Here is a 19,495-nt window from a genome sequence, read left to right as displayed (position 1 = left end):
GGAAATATTTGAAATTTCTCTATTAGAAGAAACTCCACATAACCTACTTCAGGAAGTCAGTTTCACAGGATGCTTATTGACAAGAGCAAGCAATAAATAGAAATTGCTCATATTATACTATATTCATTTACTTTTTCTATCATCAGGACAGAAAAGTAGAAAAAAATGGTCATCATCTTCAGTGCAATAACAATGACTTTAATATGCCAACTCTGGGGATTACTAAATCTGGATGAAAGAAGGCCAAGTTTTTTAATGTTTTTCCTTATAGGTATAACTTTATTATAACCTGTTCATCATTTGAAGAGCTCTCCTTTGAATGTTCTCTAAGTTCTTCACAATTCTTCTTTATGCCAGAATGGTAGTTCCTGAGTCCAAAGTGGAGCAAAAACAGGGCTTTAGGTGCCACTTTCTCACCCTTCTTCCCACAACATATCTTAAGAGATAATCTCACAAGTTTGAGTCTGCCAGTATTATCCTAGGATGGGCCAAGCTCAGTTATGAAGCTACTATGGAGGCCCAGGCCTAGACTAGCCTTAGTCCACAAAGCCTTGAATGGAACTGTTTGAACATGTTCAGCTCTATGGTTTAGACTCTGCAAGATATGTAAAAAGGAGAAAACTCTGGGAAGTCCTGGAAAAGAAGTTAATTCCTGAACAAGTCCAGATTCTCAGAGCAGAGACTAAGTAAGGCATGACACATGCACTAGGTTTTCTCTCTTTAAAAAAACTGGGATATTTACAGTAGAACCTAGGATATACATACAATTATTCCTGATGGACTCTATAAAGATTTTTCCCCCTTTCTATTTATTAAGCTATAATGCTATTAGGATTCAAGGATGAATATTTATTCACAGAGAAAGGTAAAGATCTGATATATGGTTGATGCTGAGGCTTATACCTTTGCTTATATGAATCATAACAAATAGTAATTAAAATTTTAAGAAAAGCTTTTTCTGTTCCTGTAGGATAAGACTGACAGTAGTAATACCAGGCAACTTTTTGAGCAGAATAGATGCTATGTATGTTAAGTATCTGAGGGAAGCAGGTGACAGATCTCATTGATGCCTATTTGGGTGACCAATCTGATCATAGGAAAAATACAACCACCCATAAACATGAAAAAAATTCTAGTCTAATTTAGATGAACAAATCAACATTTTCAGAATGTACAATGTATTATTCAAACTTTACCTGGTCATCATTTTCATCTGAAAAAGTTATTGATGTAAGTTTGTAGTTATTCTTTAGTAAAAATTCATTCACTAGGAAGTTTAGAGCTCTTTTTTCAAGAGGTTTGATTGGCTCCTAGAAATAAGAAATAGAAATGACATTATAAGTCTCCCTTCTTAATCATTTGCACTACCATTCAATATATGACATTTATGCATATTTCTCTGACAAAATGCCTACCTGAATTTCAGGACTTGATTTGTAATTTTTTCGTTCCTGCAAAGGAACTTCATTTTCTGGGCGGGGGGGAAAGAAATGTACAAACAGATTTTAAAACCTCTACCGTATTAAAAAAATCTCAACTATTTCTACATTGTCAAATTATAAAATCTAAAGAAAAGTTTTATGTACACCACCTGCAGCCTGTGTCAGGTTGGCTCGGAGGGCCTGAATGGTCTCCTTGGCTTTCCGTAGTTCAAACTCCAGGACTGGACAGGGATTTGGATTAAACACACACAGGCATCCAACCAAGAAAAGGGAAACAAAAATAAAAAATAAAAAGCAAGGATGGGTATGAAAAAAAAATACAGTTTGTATTGAAAACAGAAAGCATGCAATCTTTATGGAATTCATGAAAGCATGCAGCAGAGTTGGTCTGAAAGCAAACTGGTGAACATTTTCCATAGCATTACTAGTATTCTAAGTAAATTGATCAAATGTTCTAGCTGTCTGACAAGGAATTGTTCTATTTTTAAAAGAATTCTAAAATGTAAAAAAAAGTATTTTATATAATTGAAGTATGTGACATCTAAATACTTCTCCCAAACTCAGTTAGGAAGAGAAATGAAATGTTTCTAACTGATATATTTTTCATGAATGATGGTAGGTGATGTCTGAGCTAATTCTGTAGAATTAACTATTTTAAAAATAACTATCAAATAATATTTAAAATGAAGATAATGGAAACCTCTTTGATAGACTTATCTTAGAAATTGGTAAAATACTTTCTATTTATTAAAGAATTCTCATGAAATCTGCAGTTTTCTAGTAACAAAATAAGCATCAAAAGTACACATTTAGGAGGCAAATACTTAATACTTAAATTACTTAAGTACAAGAAAACATTCAAAGTTCTTACTTGAAGGTTTATTGGAAATGTGAGAAAACAAATACTGGCTTCTTATTGGAGCTTATCCCAAATAAGACATAAGGAAAATCATTTTGGATATTTCTTAAAGCAGAAGAAAAGATAAAATCTTGACTGAGAGCCATGGTGGGAAAAAGTTGCTCTGAGTTTTTAATTAAAAAAACTTCTACCCTGGCAAAGAACGTACTTTAAAGTTAACAAACTGAGAGCTTGGAAAGGTCTGCAAGAATCATCTAATTCAACCCCCTTATTTTGTAGTTGAGAAAACCTAAGGGTCAGAGAGGCTAAGTGACTTGCTGAGGGTCACAAAGGTAATTAAGTGACACAACTGATATAAGAACTCCAGTCCCCTCCAAATTCATCAGTGGAAATCCTGTATTCCAGGATTTTAAAAAGAGCTTTTCCAAATATTGTTTGGAAATCTTCTTTGTTTTTCAATAAACTAATACCTTCCTTGGCTTACCGTAACCTAATTACATAATAAAATGTAAAAACAGGCATTATTTTATCAATATACCACTTTTAGCCATGAAGAGGACTAATATGTTCACATGCCTTAAAAACGGGAAACTTTCTTTGATTTGGAAATTTCTCTGACTAGTTTTGAAGTTAATCAGAACCAGGTATTCAAGGAACTAAAAGTTTTAACCTTGTAAAACAAATAATTCTACAACTATGAATAAGCAAAATGCAGATGTTTAGGCACAGTCTAGGAAAGCGTAGGCTATTATTTAATAAATCATTTAAAATTTCTTAAAAATGTCTTGGTATTCATGGTTCATTCTAACTAGAAACTGGCTGTATGGAAAAACAGTTTCACTCAGTTTGCACTTAGTCATCAAAACCTTAGGATGTAACTGAATCACATCTGCTATGTGAAAACTACTAGTTTGATGCACAGAATTTAACTGCAGCAATGTGGAAGCATAACTAAAGATCTAATGAGAGGGAATGTGTTAATATTTCTCTTCGGTAGCTGGCAAAGCTGATCTGCAAATATTTCTGTGCAACAAAGTAAAAGTATTCCAGAAACTTAGTGCTGAAAATCAATACTGTTGCTTGTATAAGATTACATACATATTCTTGATATGCTCAATGGTTACATGGCACTTTGGTTCATTTTTGGATCTAGAAATTTTAAGTAATTCATTTTTGGTTGAAGCAGTATTCAATTATGTTTCTAATACTAATTTTAAAAAGTGTTTTAACACTAGGATATATTACAGAACAATTGCAGATCAGGAGTGCCCTACGCCAGAATGACAGAAATATGAAATTAAAAAAAAAAATACTGGTATAAACACAAACTCGGAAAAACTCAAGAAATTTAACTGGAGAAAGTTAAGGTGAATTAAGAGCAAAACATTGTATGATTAGGGCACAGAAAGCCAGAAAAACCCATGTCAGACGGCAAGAATTAAATTTTTATGTACAAATACATTGCAAATACCACAAAAAATTACAGGACTGAACAGATAGAGCCTATCAAAATGAAAGCACTCTGCTGCATGTTTCTTGTTAAACATTATACATTTTCCAAAAGAAAAGTTCAAGTTAAAAGCCATACAGCATCTCTACAATTGATAAGTAAAATATACATATTAGATTCAAATGAAAAAGTAAAGGTTCTGAACAGCAGTGCTATTATTAAAAATGCTAGTAAACTTACCTTTTCCTGTATTAAGAGACTTAACTAATACTTGAAATGAATTGGCAAATAAACTCTTGGGAGAGACTACATTTATTAATTTAAATGATTCTCAAAAACTACTTTTATTCCTTACTCTGTTTAATGACTAGTTATGAACAACCTTTAAACAATGTAATTCTAAGATGAGTTTTGATATAAAAAAGTATTAATACAAATCTTAAAACTTCATACTAAAACTTACTAATTAATACTGAATAAGGTCACCTAAGGGGATGACAAGAAAACTAATGAGGCCCACTATTATGTCTGAACCAGATGCTGAAAAATAATGGCACTATATTTCTTTGGAGGGCAGATACTCAGAACTCAAAAGAACGTTCTTGATGGGAAGAAGGCAAAATGGCACAGGTTTTATTTTAGTTCAAACCAGAATGGAAGAGAATACCATTTCTTTATTTCTGTAGCTCAAAATTTCAATTTATAAATGGCTTGAAAAAATATAAGCTAAAAGCATCTGCTTCTGACATTTTGAAGACCTTCTGATTGAGCTTGCCTTTAAATAAGTTAAATGCTTAATGGGTGTATTATTTTCATAATAACAGTTCAAATAAGGTGATCTCTTCTTGGAATAGGTATCTTCTTCCATTTCATTCCCAAAACAGTTTTATTGGGAAGAACAAACAAAACAACCTGTCTTTTTCCTCTAAAACTAGGAAGTGAGGATAAATATCACCCCAAACCCACCAAATCTTTCCTGGTATTAAGTTTCTAGGAGCAAGTCCCTACCCAATGCTGGGCAAGAAGCATTACCTGGACCATTTATTTCTGTAACTTTAGGAAGAGCCCAATAAAATGCAGCCATATGGCACAGTGACTAGAGAGCTAGATGAAAAGCCAGGAAAACCTTAGTTCAAATCTATCTCAGAGAGTTACTAATGTGCAACCCTGGGCAAATCAAATAACCTTTGCTTGCCTTGGTTCCCTTATCTGGAAAATGGAGAAAACAACAGTACCTATCCATCACAAGGTTGTTGTGAGGACAAAAAAAATTCATTAAGTGCTCTGCATATTGTCAAGGACTATATAAAAGCTAGCTAAAATAATTATTATTGTTATATGTATTTTGCTCAAAAATACTTGTTGAATGTTTAATTAAGTCTGAACATTGTTTAATCTGGAGCACATTACTTTTCAGAGTTCCAATTAAGAAAACATTCTCCTTCTTACCACCCTGATGGCTAATCTTCCCCAAGTATTCAGCAGCTATCATACAGCATAGGGCAGCTAGATAAAATTGGAAAGAACATTGGATATGGAGTTAGAAGACTTGGGTTCTAGTCCCATTTCTACCATTTACTAGCTGTGTGACCTAGAGCAAGTCCCTTAATTTCTGTAGGTCTATTATCTCATTTGTCAAATGAGGAAACTAGCATACCTACTTGAGTGTTTTTTTTTGAGAAGATCAAATGTGAGAACATGTACTTTGAAAGAATACATGAAAAGTTCAATGTAAGAAGCTATGAGGCTCAATTGATATAGAAGGAGCTCCAAATCAGAGGATCTGTGGGATTGACTTCCAGCTCTACAATCTCTTTGGCATGAATAAACCATTTTATTAACTGGGTTTCAGTTTCCTTTATAAAAAGGGTGGGGGGGAGATGCGTGGACTAAAAGAACTATAACGTTCCTTCATCCAGTTCTAACTAAATTCTATAATCCCATTATGAAATCATACACACTTTTACATATTTTCTCCTTCAGATCAGAGGATTTCTTGCTGCATCCAGTGCGCAATTCCCAGCTATGTGTACTTTATATTAAAAATTGCACTGCTTGCCTGAATTGTCCCAAAAGCACCAAGTAAATTATTAGATTTTTTTTTTTTTTGGCATGTGGGAGAGATGATTGAAAGGAATAGATCTGGTTCTTGATGATCAAGATATGTGTTTTGCATGATTTTTATTTTATTTTCCCATCCTAATTGGATAAAAATTTTAATAACCCTGTTAGCAATCTGACCAATTATACAACAGTAAAGAAATAATAGGTTCATAAAGAAAAGAGAATGGAAACATATGTCTTAATTTAAAAGTCTTTTTATAAATAAAAGAGAATTTTTTGACAATGAACCAGCAAGAAACCACAATAAAAGTCATACTACCATTTCCAAGCTCTATTCTCTCAAACTTTTTTTGAATTTTTCAGAATAAGACAAATGCATTATATACATAGCAGAAACCACATATTTCTTACTGATAATAAATACAATCTAAAAGGAAAAGTGATTAATAGAATAAACATGTTAAACAGAATATATAGTAGACTTTTTATTACTTATAAAAGGATAAGGCTAGATATTTTCTACCTGTGTGATGATCTTGGGCAATATATTTCACCTTTCCATGCTTTGGTTTCCTCACATATGAAATGAGAGTATTGGACTAGGTGATTTCTGATGTATATTATGGCTCTGAAAACTGTAATATTTCACTTATAGCAATTTAAAGCTACACAAAATGTAATATTTGCATGAGTATTGTATATATTACACTTTTACCTAAATGTGAATTCCTAGTTACCTAGGCTAAAAAAGATTTCTGAGCAGGAAGCTAACAGAGAGCATATGACCCATTTCTCTTTATTTTACAGATGAGGAAGCTTGACATTTAGAGAAGTGAAATCAGTTGCTTTAATTGCATTGTTAATTGGTGGCAGAATAGGGACTAAAAACTCTTTATTGCCATTTGCGTGATTTCTACCATACCAAAGTGCATTGAAAAATAATTTCTAAAGATAAAGGTGGTTTTGGGGGAATATTAGTAGGATTCTGCAGCTATATGAATAGACTGTGTTGACTTGAGTAGATTAGATAGTGTAGACTGTATAGAACTCTGACCAGAGGTTCTTAGTATGATGTCAATTTTTTTACTACAAACTATATATATGAATATTGTTACCTTACCTCTATTTATCTGTATGTCTTTCTTTCCCTCCATAATGTCTATAATAATTGCATATGTTTATTTAGAACAGCTATGTGAGATGTTTTTGTAAGAGGCCTCAAGAAGGTTCACACAATAAAAAAAATTTGAGAAAAACAGAAATGTATAAATGTGTGCACCGGTGTACACAATACTTTGTTAACAAAATACTTTAGAATTTGTGAGGGTGAAAATCAAGAATTACGGTCAGTTTTCTTGGGTATTATTTACCTGCAATGTATATGTTAACCATATACTCACAAGACTATCTGAATATGTAGCAATTGTAATTTCTATAATTCAAAATTGGCAATATATCTGGTTATGTTTCTGAAATACAATACTTTGAAGAGATACTTAAACTCACCTTAGTTTTTTCCACTCACCCTTGCTTTATTGGCTATACCTCATCGCTTTTTTGTTGGGTGGGCATCAGGTACAAGCTGCTGCTGTTGTCAAAAATCTCTTTCTCCTTCTTAATTTTCAACAACAGCAAAATGTAATTCACATCTGGATGAGGTTCCTGGACACAAACATCTAATCTCATGCCTGATTTAGTCTATTCCACCACATTATTGAGTGAAGCCAGTTGGTTCAATGACCAAAAAGAGGAATGCTATTTGATTGAATTTGATTTCTTTATATCTCTTCTTTTAGATCAATGACTTTTCCTCTTAGCTACATAAGCTATGAACTAAATGATAGTTTATGAACTAAATAAACTAAAAAATATAATACTCTAGAAAAAATTCATTTGAGTACAGTCAACTATAACATTCAATTTTCTGAATTTACTTTCAACTTTAGCTTCAAAGACAGAAGAATCAATACTTTCAAAATCAAATAATCTCTCTGTGCCTTCTTTCTTGTGGAAGCTATATCTATATAATTGTATTTATAAGTATATCTATATCTGTAGAGGATTTGGTATATTGTTAAAAAGGATTCCATAAATCAGAAAATGAAAATGATAAGCCAAAGAAAAGAGGAAGAATATATAATTCTTGATGTGAGCGAAAGAATGGACCAGTGACAACAAAGATCAATCAGGTTCAGATTATCTCCATTAAGCAGAATGGGGAAAATTCTCATGTGTTTACCTGGTCTCCAGGCAGATTTTTCAAGGATAGAGAATCACTACTGGCTATCTTCTATCTCTAATTCAGGTTATCAACCTGTCCTACCATAGGTAAACTCCACCTTGGATATGGCAAACCTCAGTGCTATGTGTAAGAAAAATGACAAGTAATTTGTGTCACCAATGTTGTATTTCACAATGTCTTTCTCTACTCAATTTTGCAAGCCACAGCACTTATGGCTCCCTAGGAATCAGGAGCAAAGTGGAATTTAAAATAGCAGAATTCATGAAACTATGAAAAAACAGGTATTCAGGCTAAGAAATTTGGTTCTCAGGAGGTAAGCATGGCTTCAACCATGGAGCCTTGAGTTGCTGGCTCTGAAGGGATTTTTCTTACCCTATTCTATGAATGTTTGACAATGAACTTTTGTATACAGGTTACATACATAGATGTCAATTCATCTAGGAAGAATGATGAGCAAGCTTATCAATTAAGGTCTCATTTATATTCTCCTAAGCTCTAAGAAAGATGCCCCATCTTTGACATGACTACAAATAAATCATCCAGTGTTTGAATAAGACCTTTAATTTCTCATCAGTGACAAAGGATAGATCCGTAGATTCTCACAGTAATAATCCTAATTCAGAGCTAAAATCTTAGGTTGCTAGTCTCAATATAATAAAAATAACATTGTTTTCTAAATCTAATTTTTCCTTCACTGTAAGATATTAACAAATAACATATATACACATATATGTAAATACATGGCTATATATATATATATATATGTATATATATATATATATATATATATATATCTGAATAAAACAATGTAAAAAGGCACTTTCTGGCATTGGTGAAGAGTACCTAAAAAATGTCAAAGGACACAAAGAGACATACAAAGATGATTTGACTACATGCTGAAAAAAGAATAAGATTTTGTAGAAGATGAAAGTAAGAATATGGGAAGCAAGACAACTCTTTTCAATTGGATGCTAAAAAGAATGGGAGACCAGAAATTTAAAAAGTAAAAGTATGCTACAGAGAATTACCACTTAAATGTCTAATATACACGTCACTTATAATCTAGAAAACTTGAAACATTTTAAAAAGACAGATTATAAATGTGGCAAAACTAACTTTACCTGAAAACATATACCAAATCCTTTACCTAAAATGAGGAAATCCCTGCCACATTAAATTGATGTTTTAGAATAAAATGGTTCACAAATAACTTATGCATTATGATATAATGAAAATCCATTTGTTTTCAAATGCTAATGATGAATACTTCAGCTTATTTTGAAAAGGCATAAGCCCTCAAAGAAAACACTCTATTGCTAACATTAGAAACATCCTTAAAAGTTTTAATTCTTGTAAATGAAAATATGATGGAGACAGTATTCAGGGGAAAAGTAGCACCAAACTACCCTATTATGTTTGCAGAATGTTTAGAGCAAAAGCTTGATATTGCCAGAGCCACTTTAGAAATGATGCCAAGCACAGGAAGAGCCTATTGCAAACAAAGAAAAAAATGAACATATCTTAGAATTTTAAGGTAGCAAAAGATCTGCAAAGACTACCAATATCTGTCTGAAGAACATGGCCAATGACTGTTGACAACAACAGGTTTGGAGAATTGCCTACACTTACCTGATAGGGCAACTGGAGACATACCTGTATTATCCATGACCTCTTCTGCCCAAGACTTATTCAGGAAAAGTCAAAAAGATTTTGTGATCTCTTAGGTGTCTCTTCTGACTTAAAGGGGTTTGTGTGTGGTCCAATGGCAGATAATAGGACAAATTATATTTTATGCAACATAAGTTCTTTTGATGAAGTTTTAAAGCATTAGCTAAATTAGGTAGCAGACTGGTAAAAATCTATTAAAACTGGTTATCATGCTTAAGTGAAGCTGTCTGAATAAAAGTCTTCTCAACAGCATATTTCATTCATTTGCTTAAGAGTTAGATTTTTATAAATAGTAAAAAGCTATTCCAGTGCAATTTTATTTTCCACATAGTTTTTTCTTTTAAGTTGAAGAATTTCTTATTGCATAGAGAACTGTACTTTCTGATTAGGATTTATAATCCAAGAAACTTCAAGTGCAAAATCAGAAGCTACATTTTGTAGAGTATAAAAATAAGAACTAAATTACTTTTAAAACTTGTAATACATTAAATTCTTTATTAAAAAACCCTTTCCTTCTGTCTTAGAATCAATACCGTGAATTGGTTTCAAGGCAGAAGTGTGGTAAGGGATAGGCAATGGGGGTTAAGTGACTTGCCCAGGGTCATACAGCTAGGAAGTTATGTCTGAGGTCAGATTTGAACTGAGGATCTCCTGTCTTTAGATCTGGTTCTCAATCCACTGAGCCACCTAGCTGCCCAACATTTAATTCTTTTTTTTTTTTTTTAAACCCTTTCATTCTGTCTTAGAATCAATACTGTGAATTGGTTCCAAGGCAGAAAAGTGGTAAGGGCAAGGCAATGGGGATTAAATGACTTTCCCAGGGTCACACAGCTGGGAAGTGTCTGAGGCCAGACTTGAACCTCGGACCTTCCATCTCTAAGCCTGGCTCTCAATCCACTGAGCTACCCAGCTGCCCCCCCAACATTTAATTCTTAATTATCAAAATATGGGAGTCATGTAGGCCTTCTGTTATTCTTGTTTCATCTAACTAAGTCATCTCATTGACTATAAAAATAAAATAATTCACTATTCATTAGAAGTGATAAAAGGGAATATACATATTTGTCAATGGGTTTGAGGGGTTCTAGGAAAAAATTTAGGAGTTCATGACTCATCTGGAAAACTGAGTCAGACATGTGTACTTTGGTATCATCCCACCTCCATTAACAGGAATTATCTAGTTTAGTGTTTAACTGCTTTTCCTCCTCAGTCACATGCCATTTTAACAGGAGCACTAAAATTACCCTAAATAAATAATAAGAATACAGATCAACTTGGGTCTTCCAAAATAAAAACTTGAATATATACAAAATGTGCCTATCATGAAAAATAGCATTTAAGTGCTAGAATATTTGAATTAGTGTATCGTGCTAATGGGTCTCATATGGTCACTCATTCAATCCTCATGAACCAATCAACTTTGCTCATTCCTTGGCCATTCTATACTATTACCCTTGTATTTCACAAATTTATGCTGCTCATTTCAAGCAGATTTAGTGAATATGACTTTTTTTTTTGGGTAAGGGCTTTTTCTACATGGGAAACTGTTGATGTGGAAACTTCCCACAGATGGATATGAGTAACTCTTCTGTAACTTAATAGAGAGTTGATTGGAGTATTGAGAAATTAAGTGACTTGTCTATGATCATAATGCTAGGCATGTATTGAATTCTGGTTTTCCTGATGCTGGCCCTCTAACTACCATACCAAAGTGTCTCTTATTAGCACTATCCGCTAGTTAAAATATCTATCAATGTAAATCTATTACCATTTCTGGAAATGCAAAGTCTCGTGTCATTAGCATCACTTTTGTACAAGAAGTATACTACATAAAACACACATATAATGCCTGCTATCTGAAGATCAGCCAACCTAACTCTGGAGATGCCTATTACCTGGAGGCTAGCCATTAGGTAATGGATTTTTTTAATTAAAGAAATGTAAAAGATTAAAAAATACATAATAATATTCAGGCCTGTTTTATATCAGTGATGGTGGTGGAATGATGAAAAAGAAGCCAGAAGATGCTAAGAATCTCATACAACCTTCTGAGGACAAAACTCCTAAAGTCATATGATAGTTTCTAGTGTGCCAAAATTTCAGCTCAATTTCATTTGCTATAACCTTGCTCACCTGCTACTCTCTCATCTGTCTCCCTGTTTCCATCATCAGAATATCTTGCAAAGTCCAAAGAATCAAGGGTACTGATGCTCCCAGCTCGATCTATGAAAGAGAAAAAATAATTTGATTTAAAATAGGTTGTTTTCATCTTATCTGTAAAGATAAGTTTAAGACTTTGCCAAGATTCAATCCAAGTCTAAAATCCTAAGATCTTTGAATAGTATTAGATTATTATAATGAAATAAAGAAGTGTTCTTGCAGATTGATAAAATAACCTAAATTCTCAGAAATGGGTTTTTGCCAGAAGCCATTGAGGCTGTGATGTTTAGCAAGGCTACTCACAAGCTCTGACAATCCAGCACAGCAGGTTGTCAGGAGGATGGAAATTCCACACTCAAGTTTACCCTATGTGATTCTTTTTACAGTGACATTCACTTGCATTGAAATTATTACAATTAATATCCTTATTCGGCTTCAAGGAGACACAGAAAAACAATACAGGTTCATGGCAAGAACTATCACAGTCACAGACTAATCTATCCCAAAATAAACCCCTGTACGACCCCCTGGAGTATAGGCATTTCCCCTAGAATCAGCCCAGCAAAAAACCAGCAGTTAGTGAGTTATTGCAATTTTCTAAAGTTCCCAGCAAGAAAATACCTGGCCTGAGTTTGTTCCCAAACTCCTACAGACCAAAGAAACAGTAAAACACAAGGAAAATAAGGGAATGACAAATTAGCACAGAATCACCCTACCAGAACTGCATTCTTATTAACCCTATAGCAGAAAGAACAGCATGGGAACAAAATTTGGATCAGACTGATATTATTGTATCTTATTAGATGTAATCAACTACCATAACTATCTCTTTGATTCATGATGGGAATGAATAGTATAACCTAACTATACTATACATGATATAATTAGTTAAAATATAATTAACTATTATGCTTAGCTAGGAACTGATATTCTAGTACCTTACAGATGGCTGAAAAGAATAAATTCCGACTAAGCCAGGCCATAATGAATAATTCTTGACAAGCTTGCTTCTTTGTTTAATCACAGTAAGATAATTAGTAAATGCCAATCTTGTGATGGTTCAAAAGTTAATATGATTTTGAATGTATGGGAAAATCAAAACCTGTATGAGATCATAAAGAAAAAAGGGTATAAAAATGAAAATCAGCAGATGGCACTAGAAGGAATAGCCTCTGCAATTTGACTTGCACTCTGGCTCATTTTCACTCCATTCTTCGCCACGCCATCCCACCTCCAGAGACCCAATCAAGTGAAGAGCAGGCTCTTCGCAGGTTTTTAAACTTATTCTTAAGATTTTTTTTTAAATAGCAGAAAATCAATTTAACAAACATTTAGAGCATCTCCTATATGCAAGGTATGATGTTAGGTGCCATTAAAAATACACTACTGGGGCAGCTGGGTAGCTCAGTGGAGTGAGAGTCAGGCCTAGAGACAGGAGGTCCTAGGTTCAAACCCGGCCTCAGCCACTTCCCAGCTGTGTGACCCTGGGCAAGTCATTTGACCCCCATTGCCCACCCTTACCAATCTTCCACCTATGAGACAATACACCGAAGTACAAGGGTTAAAAAAAACTCTCAAAAAAAATACACTACTGCTCTTTTTAAAATGAAGTAATTTTAAAAATGCCTTATATTTATTAAAAATCACCCAAATTCTATTTAAATACTAACTGATCTTAAAAAAATACCAATATTTATACATCATAAATTGGAAAACTGAAGCCAAGTAAGATAAAATACTTGCTCAAAATTACACTGAGATACTAGAAGATTTGAGATTAGGACTTAGCATTTTTAATTTCTAGTTCAAAACCACATGCTTTGTCTCCAGTGTTTTCTGGATGATGGAGTCATCATTTTGAACCTGTTACAACTATGCCTATAGGGGCTAAAGTCCATAAAGTTTTAGTTAGCTCTCTTACCGCTGCTGCGATTTTCTAGTAGGCAGTTTAGAAATGTTCAGTGATATCCTCAAGAGACACTTCAAGTGTATAAAACTGTTCCAATCCTAAATTATCCCAGCTAGCAGTATTTGGTACAGTATAGTGGAAACTAACCTTCAACATAGTTACAAACCTTAGAGTCAGGATTCTGGAGTATTCCTTACCACCCATATCCAATTAGTTAGTTGAAAAGTCTAATTTTACCTCTACATCTTTTCACATCCACCCCTTTTCTCCATTCTAAATTCTTCTTTTTCTTCTTCTTTTTGAACTGTCAGATATAGGCTTTCTTCTAGTCTACTGTTTTTTATTTTATTTTCAGTTCCAAATTCTCCCTCCATCCTCTCCCCCACTCATTGAGAAGGCAGAAATATAATACTCATCATAAAAATGGCTATGCAAAAAACATTTTTGCATTAACTATATTCCCAATAATTAAGCAAATGACATACAAAAAGAAAAAGAAAGAAAAAAATATCCTTCAACCTACCTTCTAAATTCATCAGTCCTCTACCTAGAGGTGGATAGTATTTTTAGGCATTGGTCTCTAGAAATGTGGTGGATCACAATATCAATCATATTTACTGAGTCTTTCAGAGTAGATTATCTTTACACTATGCTGTTATTGCACAGAGTGCTCTCCTGATTTTGCTCATTTCACTTTGCATGAATTCATATAAGATCTTTGGAAACTTTTGAAACCATCCCCATCATCATGTCTTAGACCACAATAGTATTCCATCACATTCATATACTGTAACTCGTTCAGTCAACTCTATATTATTGTTCATCAGATCATCATCATCTCTTGACTGAACTCTTTCAATATCATGTTAATTATTCTCACTTCCAGTCTTTCCTCTCTCTCCCTTCCACAAATCTGCCAAGTCTCTTAAAGGCAAAGGTCGATCACACCATTCCTCTATGCAAAAATCTTAAGGAGCTCCCATAATAAAATGCAAAATCCTCAATCTAGCACTTCAAGTCCTTGATAATACCTCTTCTACCTACCTCTCTATCTATATTTCACACTACAAGTACTCCCTTGCACATCACAGGGCACCCCTATGATCTGGAAAATTTGTATACATTTTTTTTGTCTCTCTCTTTGTACCAGAGAAGAAGTCTAAATTTTTTCTTTCCTGGGTATTCATAATAGCTTTGTAAATTTTCAGTTAAATATTATGTCCATATAAATATAAATGTCTATATAAATATTATGTATATATAGGTTAATGTTAATATTTCTAGACTTTGTGTGTCTTTTTGCTGGTTTTTGCTTTCTTTTTGCAAATTTTCACTTTTTACTTATTTTGATTTTTAAAAAAAGGAGTTGTGTCTATGGTATTAAAAGATGAAATATGCTGATATTATACAATACTATACATGTATTTTTGCATTTCTGAGTTTCTAAATGTTTTCTGTGTTGTTTGAGGCTTCTTCAAATTTTCCCTGAAATTCATTTAATTTCTTATGTTGATCCATGATATATTGAAACTGTAATGAGCAAAGTCACAATGTGAATGGTATACTTGTACTTCTGTTGAATGTTCTAGTCAAATTGGGATGTAAACTAGTCTTTAAATCTTAACCCTTTCTTACCAGGAAGAAACTTCTCTGTGTCTATCTCTCAGAATTTTTTTTCTTCTAAGATGGAAGACATCACACTTCCTTAACTAAGCCTTTCCTAATTTGCCCAGCTGTTAATGTTCTTACTCTTCTCAATTTATCTGATATTTTACATATGAAGAGGCAGCTTGAAATAGTGACTAGCCTGTCTTAATCATGAAGTGCTGGTTTTAAGTCCAGAACCTGAAACATGACCTTGGGCAAGTCACTTAAACACTATGTCTCAGGCAATTCTCTAAAACTATACAAGCTGCCCATCTGCATAAGTAGGTGGAACTTCCTCAATGGAAGTTTCTATCATGAATAAAAGTATGTTTATATATATGTATATACATGTATTTACAAATGTATAGGCATGTGTCTCTATCTATCTATCTATCTATCTATCTATCTATCTATCTATCTATCTATCTATCTATCTATCTATCTATACACACATATATACATACACCCATACACTCACTTATGTATGTATATATGAATATAAAATAGGTAAATGGACCAGACTATAATTTCACTGATGTAACAAGCTCCCAGATGAACAAACTTCTATCAGTGCAAGTTAGCACCATTGCAACTTAAGAATCTTAGAGAGGTTTTTAGACAAGTGACATTCTCAGGCCTACTATTCATCTCAGACCTCCACAGGGCCTCTCAATTTTTTCTGGATCTGAAATTTCATTAAAACACAAACATTTTACCATTTGTCAGTAAATGTAAGTCTTTCTCTTAAATCTGGCTAGGTCTTCTCTGCTATTCTACAATCTTCCTATTCCCAGCATAAAATTTCTAGTCCTTCCAGCTGTTGTCTCATCTTCTCCTTACTCCATTTGCTAACCTGTCTGAAAAAGTTGTTTATATAGATTCCTTTACTTCATGGCCCAGTTTTTTGCATATCAAATCCCTCCCAATAGCTAAATTCAACAGCCTTGTCCTTTTTGGGGTTTTCTGACACCAGAATTCCTCCTCCTGGATATTCTTTTTCTTAATCTTCAGAGATAGTACTTCTACCCTATTTTTTCCTTGTTTCCCTATTTGCTTTTTCTTTATAATCTTCACTGGCTCATTTTCTTAGTTGAGTCCTTCAGGCAGGTGTTTTCTAAGAGTCTGCTTTTGGACATTTTCTCTTCTCTATATACTCTCCCATGACAATTCCATTCAATGTTATGACTTCAATAACTACCTTTATATAGACTGGAGGCATCTACAGGACTGGTCCATCATGTTCCAGCAACATGTTCCACATTAAAATGTAATGGCAAAATATTTAACAACGTAAGCAATATAACATAATGTTAATTTATGGTTTTCTAAGCCAATATACAGCTTCAATGATACAAGTACAGTTTAGTGGTCCCCATTTCTAATTGCAATTTGACTCTACTGATAGAGAACCCTCAAATTTGTACTTCCATTTCTGACATCTTGCACAAAGTACGGATTAGATTGTAAAGTGCCTATCAGTATTTCACAACATGTTCAAAATGAAATTATTTTACTCACCCACCCCCTCCAAACCTGTTTTACCTCTTACCTTCCCTATCTCTGATCATAGTAGTACCACCCTCCTAATCTACCATACTTGAAATTCCAGTTGATTATTTTCTTTCCCTCAACCCTTCCATGTTAAATCACCAACTCCAGTCAATTTTGTCTCCACAACATTTTCACATCTTTTTCCTCCTCTCTATTTCTGCAAATAACAACCTTACTTGAACTTCAAACCTTCAAAACCTCCCTCCTGAAAAAATGCAAAACTCTTTAAGAGTTCTCTTCAACTGTAATCTTAAACATGCTGCCATATTAACTTCCCTATGCTTCAGTATAATTGTATTGCTCTTCTGCTCAAAAATCTTCAATGACTCCCAACTGCTTACCAAATAAGTCTCAACTCTTTAGCTTGGCATTCAGAGTCTTACACAAATTTGTTAAAACTTACCATTTCAGTATAACCTCATAAGGTTTTCTTTACTGCATTCCCTGAGCTCCAACTGAACCAGCTTCACCTAATTATTCTTTCCTGTGCAAGCCTCTTTCTTTTCTTTGTTTACAAGATACTTTATGCCTAGAAACCCTCCTTCCACAATTGTTGCTGTGTAAAATTCTATCCATTCTTCAAAAGTCAGTTAAAAAATGCCACCTATTCCCTGAAGTCCGGGTAAATAAACATCATAGCCCCAGTCATCTCTTTTTTTCTCTATCAATTTCTCTGAATCTCTCAAATGCTTTCACAAAATTGGTATTATATTTACTCGTATACATGGTTTAAGACAGTAAGATCCTTGGTGGGAGAGGTAAATTCCTAAAAATATCAAGCCATCGGGGACTGTGGCACTAACCCAGCATTCATTCCTGATTTCTTTATTTAATAGTATGAATTTTTTTGGCACAGAAACCTTGGTTCCTCTGACTCTTATCTCTTCCTTGAACCCTATACCAAACCAATGACCAAATTCTCAAGATTCTCCCTTTATTTTTTCTTGGATGAATCCTTTCCTTCCCATTTCTGTAGTCATTGTCCTCTTAGCCCTTACCATCTTTGGCTAGGATTGCTGTAAAAGCCTCCCAACTGGCCAATCTCTACTTGATCTATTTCTAAACTATTCTAGACCACTTCCAGATTAATATGACTCTAAGTATAAAAGTGTTATCATTTCCCCCCTAAAACATTCAATAGTTCCTGGCAGCCTAAAAGGTACAGTACAAAATCCCTTGGATCTGACATACAAAGCTTTTTTTCCAACTTTTATGCCCCATCACGAACCCTCAAATCAGGCTTGCACATACATCCCAACAAATAGGGCATTTAGGTTCTATGCCTCACCTTATGATAGTCTCTGTGTCTATAAGGTTTTTCCCACTCATACCTACTTAAAATTAAATCTTATCCACCATTCAAAAGGCATCTCAAGAAGCCTTCCCAACAACTTACCTCTTTTTTTTCTCTGAATTACCCTAACACTGATTTATTCTAATATTCTTTAGGATTTTACATGCCCAAAGGACCCTACACTTAGAGGTGGAAAGGCTCTCAGAGATGCTTCCTCCCCCCCCCCCCAAGCCCCCCCCAAGCTCCCTCATTTTGTAGAAGAGGAAATGAAGGTCTGGAAAAGTTAAGTAACTTGACCAAGTTGATATAAATATTATGGTATTATTTTGAATTTCCCCATTTATACAGTAAGTTCCTTGAAGGAAGAGTAAATACTAATTATAATAGAAGGCAAAGACAAGAAATGCATCTTTATTTAATTTATATATGTACTGGAACAGATAAAGTTAAATATAGCCCAAGTGCCATAGGAAATTTGTTAAGTCAGTGAAGCTTATCTTTAGCCTTCCTTTTTTGATTAGCACCATCCTCCTCAGGTTCCCTTAGAGCAATGCAAAACCAGCTTTTTAACCCACTAGTGCAATAAAAACAGGAAAGGTTCTAATTCCACCCACATAAAAGATGAAACTAAAGATAATCATATGCAAATGAAATTTCATTAGCATATACATTTCCTTTGCATTTTTAGCATATTATGTCCATTGGGGAAAAATGGCTTTGTTCCTATTCAAAGAGAAATGGAACAGCAACCTAGAAACTGCACAAAGAAAGCTCAACCAGTGGTGAAAAGACAAGCAAAAAGATCTAAAAAGAAAGGAAGTTGGGAAGACAGGTGAATGCAAACAGGTGTGCTGGGCACTGTTCTAGGTGTTGGGAAAGCAAAAAACAAACAACAAAAAAAACCCCACTATGGCCATTAAGGATCTCCATTCTGAGGCAAACCTACAATAGTTGTTTGATGTGGTAGGTTTCCTAAGAAGAAAAAAGTTTCAGTGACAAGGTTTCGAACCTTGTCAGAAAGGGTTTGGAAGGGGAATAAATTATAAACAGAACAGCCAGTTAGGTAAATTGGTGGATTCTGTAAAAATAATATTTGTGGTTGTGCTTTAGTCATTTTTATTCATGTACAATTGTGACTCCATTTGGGATTTTCCTGGCCAAGATACTGGAGTGATTTGCCATTTCCTTCTCCAACTCATTTTACAGATG

At 33.9% G+C, this 19,495-nt stretch overlaps 1 protein-coding gene across 6 annotated transcripts in view; it reads right to left on the bottom strand.

Annotated features, from left to right (window-relative positions):
- RELCH (RAB11 binding and LisH domain, coiled-coil and HEAT repeat containing) overlaps nucleotides 1-19,495 on the bottom strand; it is a 145,177-nt gene that overhangs the window by 89,289 nt on the left and 36,393 nt on the right. For 5 of the 6 annotated variants that reach the window (XM_044665692.1, XM_044665701.1, XM_044665710.1 and 2 more), the window contains exons 2-5: nucleotides 11,859-11,948; nucleotides 1,592-1,663; nucleotides 1,416-1,471; nucleotides 1,197-1,310 (exon numbers count right to left, since the gene is read on the bottom strand). In XM_044665692.1, coding sequence (XP_044521627.1) covers nucleotides 1,197-1,310; nucleotides 1,416-1,471; nucleotides 1,592-1,663; nucleotides 11,859-11,948 — 332 coding nt within the window. The remainder of the gene's footprint in view (nucleotides 1-1,196; nucleotides 1,311-1,415; nucleotides 1,472-1,591; nucleotides 1,664-11,858; nucleotides 11,949-19,495) is intronic. The other variant, XM_044665727.1, reaches the window with a different exon arrangement.

Source organism: Gracilinanus agilis, chromosome 1 (assembly GCF_016433145.1).
Source record: "Gracilinanus agilis isolate LMUSP501 chromosome 1, AgileGrace, whole genome shotgun sequence".
NCBI classification, from domain to species: Eukaryota; Metazoa; Chordata; class Mammalia; order Didelphimorphia; family Didelphidae; genus Gracilinanus; species Gracilinanus agilis.
Note: the sequence above shows the minus strand (reverse complement) of the source record. Positions and strands in the feature narration are given on the sequence as shown.